This window comes from Salmo salar, chromosome 12 (assembly GCF_965601325.2).
Source record: "Salmo salar chromosome 12, fSalSal1, whole genome shotgun sequence".
NCBI lineage: Eukaryota > Metazoa > Chordata > Actinopteri > Salmoniformes > Salmonidae > Salmo > Salmo salar.
Window position 1 is genome coordinate 20,203,717 of NC_138302.1, and position 13,843 is coordinate 20,217,559.

At 40.9% G+C, this 13,843-nt stretch overlaps 1 protein-coding gene across 2 annotated transcripts; it reads left to right on the top strand.

Annotated features, from left to right (window-relative positions):
* Positions 1-2,845: 2,845 nt before the first annotated feature.
* On the top strand, positions 2,846-9,661 carry LOC145850163 (uncharacterized). Of its 2 annotated transcripts, none has more exons than XM_045690980.2 (3): positions 2,846-2,936; positions 6,477-6,648; positions 8,148-9,661. In XM_045690980.2, the coding sequence occupies exons 1-3, from the start codon at positions 2,928-2,930 to the stop codon at positions 9,272-9,274; spliced, it is 1,308 nt and encodes a 435-aa protein (XP_045546936.1). In that variant the 5' UTR covers positions 2,846-2,927; the 3' UTR covers positions 9,275-9,661. The 2 variants fall into 2 exon arrangements, with proteins under 2 accessions (XP_045546936.1, XP_045546938.1); XM_045690982.2 differs by having other exon boundaries at positions 2,847-2,936; positions 6,477-6,636.
* The last annotated feature ends 4,182 nt before the right edge of the window (positions 9,662-13,843 follow it).

Below are 13,843 nucleotides of genomic sequence, written 5' to 3' on the forward strand. Positions count from 1 at the left end.
TACTATTTCAAAAAATGGTAGTACAACACGGGCATGTTTGAGGCAACATGTTCTATAAAAGTTCAGAGGTTACAGGATAAACTGTAAGAGGCTTAACACAGTTGTTTTCCAGCTACTTGTGGGTACTCGGGTGAAGCTCATGGGAAATAAATAAGAAAAGTTTAAGTGGACTGGGGAAGAGGAAGAAAAATGAACAAAAAATGCTGTAAATGGCTGTTACTCCATGCTGACATGATTACCATTCAAGTAAACAGTACCTTTCACGTAGGTGTTTATGTTTTAAGCTCATAAAAATGGTAACAACAATTCAGGTAAGTGATAATCGTATCTAGGCAGATTACCATGTTAATAGACCAATCTATTACACCATCCATTCACCAGACTAGAATAGACCTACACATAGTCTGTGTCTGAAATGGCATCCTATTCCCTATATACTGTCAGGTGACATTTCAGATGCCTCCATCCTCTCTAACAGTTAGAAGCCAAACAAATGATGTCAGGAATTCCAAATGTCATTAAGTCACTATTGGGGATTGTCTTTGCAATGATGTCTCACAAATCATCATCGCCATGGTTATGCTCCATGACATAATTTATTTGGATGGTTGAAGTGTTGTCGAGAAGTGGGCGTAACAACACTACACTCTTTCGAAAAAAGGTGCTATCTAGAAACTTAAAGGGTTCTTCAGCTGTCCCCATAGAGAACCCTTGGAAGAACCCTTTTGAGTTTCAGGTAGAACCTCGAACCTGGTTATCAGAAGGGGGAAAGGAGAAGATTAATTGAGTGTCGTCTGCATAGCAATGATAGGAGAGACCGTGTGAGGATATGACAGAGCCAAGTGACTTGGTGTATAGCGAGAATAGGAGAGGGCCTAGAACTGAGCCCTGGGGGACACCAGTGGTGAGAGCACGTGGTGCGGAGACGGATTCTCGCCACGCCACCTGGTAGGAGCGACCTGTCAGGTAGGACGCAATCCAAGAGTGAGCCGCGCCGGAGATGCCCAACTTGGAGAGGAGGATCTGATGATTCACAGTATCAAAGGCAGCAGATAGGTCTAGAAGGATGAGAGCAGAGGAGAGAGAGTTAGCTTTAGCAGTGTGGAGAGCCTCCGTGACACAGAGAAGAGCAGTCTCAGTTGAATGACCAGTCTTGAAACCTGACTGATTTGGATCAAGAAGGTCATTCTGAGAGAGATGGCAAGAGAGCTGGCCAAGGACGGCACGCTCAAGAGTTTGAGAGAAAAGAAAGAAGGGATACTGGTCTGCAGTTGTTGACATCGGAGGGATCGAGTGTAGGTTTTTTGAGAAGGGGTGCAACTCTCGCTCTCTTGAAGACAGAAGGGACGTAGCCAGCGGTCAAGGATGAGTTGATGAGCGAGGTGAGGTAGGGGAGAAGGTCTCCGGAAATGGTCTGGAGAAGAGAGGAGGGGATAAGGTCAAGCGGGCAGGTTGTTGGGCGGCCGGCCGTCATAAGTCGCAAGATTTCATCTGGAGAGAGAGGGGAGAAAGAGGTCAAAGCATAGGGTAGGGCAATGTGAGCAGGACCAGCGGTGTCGTTTGACTTAACAAACAAGGATCGGATGTCATCAACCTTCTTTTCAAAATGGTTGACGAAGTCATCCACAGAGAGGGAGGAGGATTCAGGAGGGAGGAGAAGGTGGCAAAGAGCTTCCTAGGGTTAGAGGCAGATGCTTGGAAGTGGTATCCTATGACGCCATAGCTAACTAGCATGCTAGCATCCAATAACACACGGTTAGCACCAACACTTGGTTACAACGAACTACCAATGGATCATTCGTGTCCGTGTTTAGTTCCTTTCATAACGCAGAAGTAATGAGTATGGTGGGCTGAATTTCCTAGACATTCCTACCTTAAACAATACTTTATAGATCAATTTGATAAAAGACTTCATAAGAAGACCCACTTCTATGTGGGACTGCATTCCTCATTATGTCTTTTCTACTTTTGGTGGCCTTAACTTCATGTTGGTATGCAATTATAATATTGACAAAGTTCCAGTGAAGCTCCGCTTTTCATTGGCAGGTTTTCTAGTCATGGACCTTTATTTAGAAGCATAATTTCTCTCCACACGTATATTATATCTGGAATAATCAGCACATATTGTATAACAATACATCTTTGTTTTTAGAATATTGGTTCAGAAATAATATCCTATTGGTGAGACAACTTGTAAATGCAGAGGGTCTTTTACTTAATAATGACTCATTCTTTTCACTTTACAAGATCCCTATAACGCCTAAAGAGTTTTCAATTGTTTTAGTCTCCATTCCCTCAGGTGTTGCTTTATTATGCAGGAACATGTTAAGACCCTCAGAACCTACCTTCGATTACCGCTGTTGACTCAACAGTAGTAAAGATTTGTTTTTGTTTTGGTCCGTTCAACAACAGAGCGGTACTTGCCTTGTATCAACAAGATTTTGTATCTATCTATATACTTTATGTCATGCCTTACTGGAATCGTTTTATTGATAATATCTGTTGTCTCACACATACTACTTACTAACACAATTAAGGAAGTTTATTATAAAATTATTCATTCATATTACCCTGCCAACAACTATATGAAGAAGTACAAAGAAATAGATACATTCAAAATGTACTTTTTGAAATGACCACCCAGAAACAGTGTTGCATCTTTTTTTTAATGGTATTCATGTAAAGAATCTGTGGCAAGACATCAGTAGATTTATAATGGAACAAATTCATGAAGATTTTACACATGGAGAGATGTACTGCATGAATTCTTTACCTACGATAGAAATCATTTGGATGGATATTTTTCTTCTTCGTTCACCCGCCGTGCAGTAGGTGGCGGCAATAGGTGTAGTCTGCCATAAAACCCTAAAGAGGAAAAGGACAACAACAAATTGTTGACTCGGACAGCAGTTCATATCATACAAAGGATGGATCGAGTAAGTCTGGTTTTAACATTATATGCCCGCTGTGTTGTATAAAATGTCTAGGCCTAGTTTTCATCATCTTTGAACCTCCACATTGCTGTGTTCTGTTTGGGGCGGCAGGTAGCCTAGTGGTTAGAGCATTGGGTCAATAACCGAATCCCCGAGCTGACAAGGTAAACATCTGTCGTTCTGTCCCTGAACAAGGCTATTCATCCATTGTTCATAGGCCGTCATTGTAAATACGTTTTTGTTTCTATATCGGACTTTCCTAGTAAATTAAAGGTTACATTTTTTTTTTAAAGTAGCCTACAACTATATCATTTGTATTGTAACGACCCTGGGTTTATAAGCGCGGATATCGACTCTACCGCTTGAGCATGCTTTTGCGGCATTCTATAGCTAGTTGGACTTCGGGATAGAAGGTCGAGGGTGCGAGACCTGCTCCCTACTTGTTTCATTACAGTATGTATTATAGATCCCCATTAGCTGCCAACGCAGCAGCTACTCTTCCTGGGGTCCAGCAAAATTAAGGCAGTTCATACAATCATGTTTAGAAATCTGTGACTATGACCTAATTCTCTCCTCCCTCCCGAAGAGTGCACATGTTCACATTCCTTCACTGATTTCTTACACATTAGCCATTATTTTACCAGATATTCAAGTGGCCGTTCTAACAAAGAAAATAAATGGCTGCAGTCCAAACACGTAGTTTTCCCCTTGGTGGTATCCCCGTCGAAACCGGATGCAGTTTGATTGCCATCTTAAGGGAGGTCTAACATTGGCCCTAGATTTAGCTTGAAGGAGTGAGTGAACAACGGGGTTGATATGACCCACAAATCATTGCAAACTGTCGTCACATGTCAAACTCTGGTGGCCGCTAAGTGTAAAATTTTATCAGCAACCTGCATTTTCAGTATCTCAGTAAAAATATTAAGCTAGCTTGCAATTATAAAAATATATATTAGTGTTGGCAAATTGGGTTAGTTTTGTAGTGAGGAGTGCAATTCTGAAATGTATTGGAATAAATTACCAAACTATGAAACTAGCTAGCCAGCTACGGGTAACTGTAGCTAGCTACCTGACAGGAGTGCAAGTGTTGGATTTTCCAGTACCTATACTGTTTTCTTAGAAGTAGTAAGCAGAATCGATATAGGGTTAACCATTAGTATATGTGTAAGCAGAACCAATGTGTTTGTGCAAGCTGAGTCAATACAGGCTTAACCATTCTGGGTCATGCCTGGTCTTCTGAAGGCTATTGGACATGCACATTAGTTAATCATTTACAGGAACCACTAGACATGTACTTGTATTAGGAAGGTACAGTTGAAGTCGGAAGTTTACATAGACCGTAGCCAAATACATTTAAACTCAGTTTTTCACAATTCCTGGCATTTAATCCTAGTAAAAACTCCCTGTCTTAGGTCAGTTTGGATCACCACTTTTTTTTAAGAATGTGAAATGTCAGAATAATGGTAGACAATGATTTATTTCAGCTCTTTCTTTCATCACATTCCCAGTGGGTCAGAAGTTTACATACACTCAATTAGAATTTGGTAGCATTGCAATTAAATTGTTTAACTTGGGTCAAACGTTTCAGGTAGCCTTCCACAAGCTTCCCACAATAAGTTGTTGAATTTTGGCTCATTGCTCCTGACAGAGCTGGTGTAACTGAGTCAGGTTTGTAGGCCTCCTTGCTCGCACACACTTTTTCAGTTCTGCCCACACATTTTCTATAGGATTGAGGTCAGGGCTTTGTGATGGCCACTCCAATACCTTGACTTTGTTGTCCTTAAGCCATTTTGCCACACCTTTGGAAGTTTGCTTGGAATCATTGTCCATTTGGAAGAACCATTTGCGCCCGAGTGTTAACTTCCTGACTGATGTCTTGAGATGTTGCTTCAATATAAAAAAGCGATAATATTCCGACCGGGAAAGCGTGTTTAGGTTCACAGACGAAAGAAAATAAAACATGGGGTCGACTCGTGCACACGCCTCAGCCCATTGTCCTCTGATAGAGCACTTGCCAAAAGCGCTAATGTGTTTCAGCCTGGAGCTGGAATTACATCATTCAGCTTTTTCCCGCCTTCTGAGAGCCTATGGGAGCCGTAGGAAGTGTCACGTTACAGCAAAGATCCTCAGTCTTCAATAAACAGAGTCAAGAAGCTCAAGGAATGGTCAGACAAGCCACTTCCTGTAAGGAATCTTCTCAGGTTTTTGCCTGCCATATGAATTCTGTTATACTCACAGACACCATTCAAACAGTTTTAGAAACTTTAGGGTGTTTTCTATCCAAAGCCAATAATTATATGCATATTCTAGTTACTGGGCAGGAGTAGTAACCAGATTAAATCGGGTACGTTTTTTATCCGGCCGTGCAAATACTGCCCCCTATCCCCAACAGGTTAACAACTAAAGGCTTTCAGCTGAGCCACTTACTGTGAGTGGTCTTATTCTCTCCCCTTTCACAATAGAAGCCTGAAACAACTTTCTAAAGACTGTTGACATCTAGTGGAAGCCTTAGGAAGTGCAATCTGACCCCATAGACGCAGGATATTGGATAGGCAATCACTTAAAAAAAACTACAAACCTCAAATTTCCCACTTCCTGGTTGGATTTTTCTCAGGTTTTTGCCTGCCATATGAGTTCTGTTATACCCACAGACATTATTTGAACAGTTTTGGAAACTTTAGAGTTTTCTATCCAAATCTACTAATTATATGCATATTCTAGCTTCTGGGCCTGAGAAACAGGCAGTTTACTCTTGGCACGCTTTTCATCCAAACTTCCCAATGCTGCCCATTTTCCCAATGAAGTTAAACTTCAAGATTTCCACCAAGGACGTTGCCTCCGATTATCACTCTCCCTCGCTTGGGCAAGGGACGTTTTAAGGTACACTCGGATGTAAAACGCAATTCAAGGGCTGAGGTCTGTTCAGTTTGAAACGCCACTTGAAGGCTATCGAGAAGAGTCAAGATCAGGTGGGACGATTACAGCCAATGAGAGGGCAGATATGCATGTTTTCACTAGTTGCCACAATGTCAACCATCTATATCATATTTTTATTTATTTATGGTTAGGCATAAAGTTTGTGTTTTCAAGTTAGGGTTAAAATCACATTAGTTGTAGAAATGGGTGGGGTTTATGGCTTTGTTTGTGGTAACTAGTGACGACCAGGTACTACTTCCATAGTTTTTTCTCAAAGTTGCTGGGATGTCACGTGTCCTACTTTTACCAATACACTCCTAACAACCTACTCGTTACGAAAATGTATGTATGATCAAATAAGCCAGAAGCCAGATTTTGGGCCCTATTGTCCCTCTTGCTTCTCCTCTTCTGCTCTGTTTTGATAGGAAATGACTGGTACAAGAAATATGGTGGAAACTAGCCCATGCCTCCACCAATCCAATGCTCTTAGATTTGTGGGTTGTAGTGAACGATTGAACATTTCAGGTAAAATGAGATATTTGAGGGTTGCACCCAAATCAGAGGTTTAGACTGAATTAATACAATATTTGGTTTAATGATCAACTGTAAACTTCTTGTGGCCAACAGGACAAAGCTAGCCCGTCCCCCTCCACCCTCCAGGAGTCCCCAGGTCGACTGCCTCTCCGTACTTTACTACTGGTTCTGGTCGACTGTAGGAAAACACCGGGGCAGAGTGGAACTGAGAGACGAGAAGGAGAAGAGGAAGATGGAGATTTTATTTCATTAAGTAAGAACCATGGTGTGTGGATTAGTCTGCTTCTGTAACAATTAATTGGTTAATTATATATTGATGAAAATATTTGGTAGTTCCACACAAGTTTGAGAAGTGTAACTTGGTCCCCCCCAAAAATGTTTGATTTAACCTAATTTTGACATTCTTTCATGAAGAGCACATGTTCAATTTCATAACATGTTTTCCCATCTCAAGGTTATATGAAAATACATACTGTATTAAGTGCCAATGTGCTAAATAAAGTAACGGGATTACTGAAAACAACAAAACCACTAGTTTACAGTGGTAAAATAGCCCTTTAAATCAGCCACAAATTTGCTTATGACTGGGGTAATGGAAGCTAGTTTTGTTCCACAGGGAGTGGAAATTGAATGCTAGCTTCACACAAAAAAATTATTCTACCAATTTCTGGGTAAAATGGTTCACTTGCTCAGTTTTCTACAAAAAACAACATAGAATCGATAAGACTAGAACCAGCTCACCTGCTTTTACTCTATGATTTGACATTCAGTGTTTCTTTTGCCCAAAAAATGTCAGGAACAGTTTCACCATATTAAAACATGGGTTGATCTTAAAATGAGGGACAGATGTAAATGAATCACTAATTACATGAAATAAATAATGTTCAGAAATGACTGTCGAAGTAACCAAATAACTAGGGCTTTACATGCACACTCATAATTTGACATTAAACTAGTTATGGCAGTAGGCCGAGTATGGCATTAGTCATGTAAACACCTTAATCTGCTTATCTTAATTGGTGTAAGGTAATAACCGAAGTAAGGATACGCCTTTAAAAATACCTGGTTTTCTGAACAATCTGTAGAATGATTAGGACATGTAAACACCTTAATCAGAGTTATAGAGGTGTGTTTAATCTGTGCATGTGCTAACACAAGCAGCGCAAGCTTCATTCTTTTGCTCGAGTGCAGTGACTTCAGGAAAAACTGAAAGTATACAGCTTAGAAATAGTTTTCACATACAAACTATATACTGCTTCAAAATAATAACATAGTCGCTGTGGTAGAATGTTTATTTTGATTGGCAATTTTCAGCATTTATCAAAGTCCCGTCAGGTAGCCTGATTTCAGATGTGTCCATGTAAACAGGTTTTTTAGGGAAATTGTTACTTCAAAGCATGTCAACGTTTAAATCAAACTCTTACACTAATTGACTATTCACAATAATCATATTATTCTGCTCTTGTAACTTTACTCAATGATGGTAAAACTTGGAGAAATTATTGTATTAGTTGGGTTAAAATCTTTCTAGAAGTTACACAGGGTTGACCGAGCGACTTCAGAATTTTCAAAATTCAGAATTTTGTCACTTTAGCAAGTCTTTATTCATATTATTTAATAACAGATGTAAAATGTAATACTGGTGCACAATTTCTACTGGAAAAATATAAAAGGGAAGCAAATGGCATTCATTTCAAGGAAGGACCCATCTGTTTATGGACCCATATTTGCAAAATCGAACTATTCAATGTCTTTGTTTCACAGGGGACATCCCTAATCGTTGCTCTCTTAGAGGGAGGGGCTTATCATCTGGAGAGCCTCAACAACATCATGATGCTGACAAGAAAGAGAAGAGTCTCTCCAGACCAGAACACCTCAAGAAACACCAGCATAGAGGTATAGGGAAGAAACCTCACCACTGCTGCTCTGACTGTGGGAAGAGTTTTGCTAAACAGGACTTGACAATTCATGAGCAAATTCACACTCTAGAGCATGCATCTAAAACCTTAAAATATCATCTGAGAATTAATTCTGTGGAGGGACCTTATAACTGCTTTGATTGTGGGAAATACTTAAATCAGTCAGGAGCCCAGACTAAACACAAACACACAGGAGAGAAGCCTTATAGCTGTGATCAGTGTGGGAAGAGCTTCAATCACACAGGAGCCCTGACTAGACACCAACTCATACACACAGGAGAGAAACCTTATAGCTGTGATCAGTGTGGGAGGAGCTTCAATGAGTCAGGACACCTGACTAAACACCAACGCATACACACAGGAGAGAAGCCTTATAGCTGTGATCAGTGTGGGAAGAACTTCAATCAGTCAGGACACCTGACTAAACACCAACGCATACACACAGGAGAGAAGCCTTATAGCTGTGATCAGTGTGGGAAGAGTTTCAGTGACTCGGGATCCATGATTCTACACCAACGCATACACACAGGAGAGAAGCCTTATAGCTGTGATCAGTGTGGGAAGAGCTTCAATCAATCAGGAGCCCTGACTACACACCAGCGCATACACACAGGAGAGAAGCCTTATAGCTGTGATCATTGTGGGAAGAGCTTCAGTCGATCAGGAACCCTGAGCAAACATCAACGCATACACACAGGAGAGAAGCCTTATAGCTGTGATCAGTGTGGGAAGAACTTCAATCAGTCAGGACACCTGACTAAACACCAACGCATACACACAGGAGAGAAACCTTATAGCTGTGATCAGTGTGGGAAGAACTTCAGTGACTCGGGATCCATGATTATACACCAGCGCATACACACAGGAGAGAAGCCTTATAGCTGTGATCAGTGTGGGAAGAGCTTTAATCATTCAGGAACCCTGAGCGAACACCAGGGGGGGGGAGTTCAGAGCTGTATCTTATTTTATTAACTCATATTATCCATTAAATAATGTTTCACCAATAGTAGGTGTATATTCATGTGTGGGGGAAATGTTGTCTGAAGAGAGCTCTTTGAATTGTACATCTTGTCTCATAAATCATTGGTTCCTGTAGGTGCTGGGTGGAGATGTGAGGGGGAGACAGTCAGACCTTTTGGCAGAATGCCCAGAATATGTTCTATAAGTTACATGCAGGAATCAAACGTTAAGGATGAATAATGTAAATCATGCAAATATAACTTTTCTGTTTAAGAAGTATATAAGAGAACTAACAGGACTGCCCCGAAAGAGCTCCTGACCAACGTGTACTATGGTGCATTACGTTTGTTGCAACCTCTCCAGCTTGCTGATAATAAAGAATGATTCATTTATGTTTGACTTTGAGTCCCTGGTGGTAATTTCCATGACATGTTTTCAATACATCAATAAATGAAACCCATTATCTTATGTGAAGGAGATGTCGCACTGCATGAGGCAAATGGTGGTCACACCAGATACTCACTACCTTTTTTAAAGTTATCTGTGGCCAACAGATACATATCTGTTTTCCCAGTCATGTGAAATCCATAGATTAGGGCCTAATTCATTTATTTCAATTGACAGATTTTTTTCACCTATGTAATATATAATCATCTTAAGTATCAATCATTAAAACTTCTTATGGCTTGGGGGTGCTATTTTCACGTCCGGATTAAAAGTGTGCCCAAAGTAAACTGTCAGCTACTCAGGCCCAGAAGCTAGGATATGCATATAATTAGTAGATTTGGATGGAAAACACTCCAAGTTTCTAAAACACTGATGTCTGTGAGTATAACAGAACTTATTTGGCAGGCGAAACCCCAAGGACAAAACATCCAGGAAAAATAAATGTTGAGGTCACTCTCTATTCAATGGAATTTCATTGAGAATCTAGAATTCTAAGGCAGTTGCTTGCAGTTCCTATCGCTTCCACTGGATGTCAACAGTCTTTAGAAATTGGTTGATGTTTTTCCTTTGTGTAATGAAGAAGTAGCCCTGTTCAGAACAAGGGTAGAGTGAAGTGTACTGTTTGATAGAGGCGCGTGACCTAAAAAGCATGAAATATGATTGTCTGTGTTTGTTTGATGGGGTGCTGTCCTCAGATAATAGCATGGTTTGCTTTTGCCGTAGAGCCTTTTTGAAATCTGACATGGTGGCTAGATTAACAAGAAGTTCAGCTTTAATTTGGTGTATCGCACTTGTGAATGTATGAAAGTTAACCTGTTTAGGATAGGGGGCAGTATTGACACGGCTGGATAAAAAACATACCCGATTTAATCTGGTTACCACTCCTACCCAGTAACTAGAATATGCATATACTTATTACATATGGATAGAAAACACCCTACATTTTCTAAAACTGTTTGAATGGTGTCTGTGAGTATAACAGAACTCAAATGGCAGGTCAAAACCTGAGAGATTCCTTTACAGGAAGTGGCCTGTCTGACCATTTCTTGAACTTCTTTTCCATCTCTATCATTTACTAAGGATCTCTGCTCTAACGTGACACTTCCCACGTCGTCCATAGGCGCTCAGAGCCCGGGAAAAAACAGAATGTCGTCATTCCAGCCCCAGGCTGAAACACATTATCGCCTTTCTCAAGTGGCCGATCAAGGGACACTGGGCTTATGCGCGTGACCCCGACCGCCCCCGCCTTTGGGATTTTTTCCTCTGTTTGCCGAAAAGGAGATTCCCTGTCGGAATATTATCGCTTTTCTACGAGAAAAATGTCGTAAAAATTGATTTTAAACAGCGGTTGACATGCTTCGAAGTACGGTAATGGAATACTTAGAATTTTATTGTCACGAATTGCGCCATGCGCGTGACACTTCTTTACTATTTCGGATAGTGTCTGGAACGCACGAACAAAACGCCGCTATTCGGATATAACGATGGATTATTTTGGACCAAACCAACATTTGTTATTGAAGTAGCAGTCCTGGGTGTGCATTCTGACGAAGACAACAAAAGGTAATCAAACTTTTATAATAGTAAATATGATTATGGTGAGTGCTAAACTTGCCGGGTGTCTAAATAGCGAGCCCGTGATGCCTGGGCTATGTACTTAGAATATTGCAAAATGTGCTTTCACCAAAAAGCTATTTTAAAATCGGACATATCGAGTGCATAGAGGAGGTCTGTATCTATAATTCTTAAAATAATTGTTAAGCTTTTTGTGAACGTTTATCGTGAGTAATTTAGTAAAATGTTAGCGAATTCCCCGGAAGTTTGCGGGGGGTATGCTAGTTCTGAACGTCACATGCTAATGTAAAAAGCTGGTTTTTGATATAAATATGAACTTGATTGAACAAAACATGCATGTATTGTATAACATAATGTCCTAGGGTTGTCATCTGATGAAGATCATCAAAGGTGAGTGCTGCATTTAGCTGTCTTCTGGGTTTTGGTGACATTATATGCTGGCTTGAAAAATGGGTGTCTGATTATTTCTGGCTTGGTACTCTGCTGACATAATCTAATGTTTTGCTTTCGTTGTAAAGCCTTTTTGAAATCGGACAGTGTGGATAGATTAACGAGAGTCTTGTCTTTAAATGGCTGTAAAATAGTCATATGTTTGAGAAATTGAAGTAATAGGATTTTTAAGGTTTTGAAAATCGCGCCACAGGCTGGCAGTGGCTGTTACGTAGGTGGGACGAATTCGTCCCGCCTAGCCTAGAGAGGTTAAATATATTTTAGTGGAAATTTGGAATTTGGCGCTCTGCCATTTCACCGGATGTTGTCAAATCAATCCCGTTAACGGGATTTGAGCCATATATCAATTGTAGAGCATGTGGGAAGAAACAGACAAATCTGTGCACTCTTGGATAGTAACACTAGTAGAAATGATGCAGTATAATATAAAAGGTAGAAAATGGCTGATGGCATGTTATCTTGTTATACCGTTTTAGATTATTTTTTTTCAATCCATTTTAAAATAAACCTGTAATGTAACAATGTGGAAAAGGTCAAGGGGCCTGAATACTTTCCGAATGCACTGTATGTGTCTATATATTTCATTCATGTTAAATGAACCAGTCCAATACATCTAAAACACTTGAAAATCATCTCATTATTGTTTGAGGAATTGATCAGATACATTTAGTTTCAAGTGTTCATGGTCAGAGCTGTTTGAATGTGACTTACACCAAGAGGAGTATCTGTGCCTTGAAGGGGTCAACAGTGGACATTACCTGCACGTATAGACATCCCAGCTGGAATAATGTCACAGAAGTATCCTGGTTCAACAAATGGGAGTCTGGAGTTACTACAGATCTAAGCCAGGACACAGAGTGTGCAGGTCATGTGAAGTACCATCAGTGTTATAGTCATGAGAATAAAACAGGTTCAAAACAATGGACAGAGAAACACTTTACTTACAGTGCTACACATCTGTTTTGATAAGTTATTTTTCCTGCTTAATTAGATCAGCTGTAGTTATTCACCAGTTATAAAGTGCGTTTGTTGTCTATCTTTATGTTTCTATGGCTGCAGGAAGGGAGACGCAGCAACGGGCTTGAGAACAGCAGGAATAGAAACATAGGCCTGTGGTTTACACACAACTCTCAGCAACTGTGTAACAAACTGCTTCAGAGTGATTCTTTTATTTATTTAACTAGGCAAGTAAATGTCGGCCTACCAAAAGGCAAAATCAAATCAAATCAAATCAAATCAAATTTATTTTTATATAGCCCTTCGTACATCAGCTGATATTCTCAAAGTGCTGTACAGAAACCCAGCCTAAAACCCCAAACAGCAAGCAAAGCATGTGAAAGAAGCACGGTGGCTAGGAAAAACTCCCTAGGAAAAACTCCCTAGAAAGGCCAAAAACCTAGGAAGAAACCTAGAGAGGAACCAGGCTATGAGGGGTGGCCAGTCCTCTTCTGGCTGTGCAGGGTGGATATTAAAACAGAACATGGTCAAAATGTTAAAATGTTAAAATGTTCATAAATGACCAGCATGGTCAAATAATAATAATCATAGTAGTTGTCGAGGGTGCAACAAGCACGTCCGGTGAACAGGTCAGGGTTCCATAGCCGCAGGCAGAACAGTTGAAACTGGAGCAGCAGCACGGCCAGGTGGACTGGGGACAGCAAGGAGTCATCATACCAGGTAGTCCTGAGGCATGGTCCTAGGGCTCAGGTCCTCCGAGAGAAAGACAGAAAGAGAGAAAGAGAGAATTAGAGAGAGCATATTTAAATACACACAGGACACCGGATAAGACAAGAGAAATACTCCAGATGTAACAGACTGACCCTAGCCCCCCGACACATAAACTACTGCAGCATAAATACTGGAGGCTGAGACAGGAGGGATCAGAAGACACTGTGGCCCCATCCGATGATACCCCCGGACAGGGCCAAACAGGCAGGATATAACCCCACCCACTTTGCCAAAGCACAGCCCCCGCACCACTAGAGGGATGTCTCCAACCACCAACTTACCGTCCTAAGACAAGGCCGAGTATAGCCCACAACGATCTCCGCCATGGCACAACCCAAGGGGGGGGGGGCGCCAACCCAGACAAAAGGCCACTTACTGGGG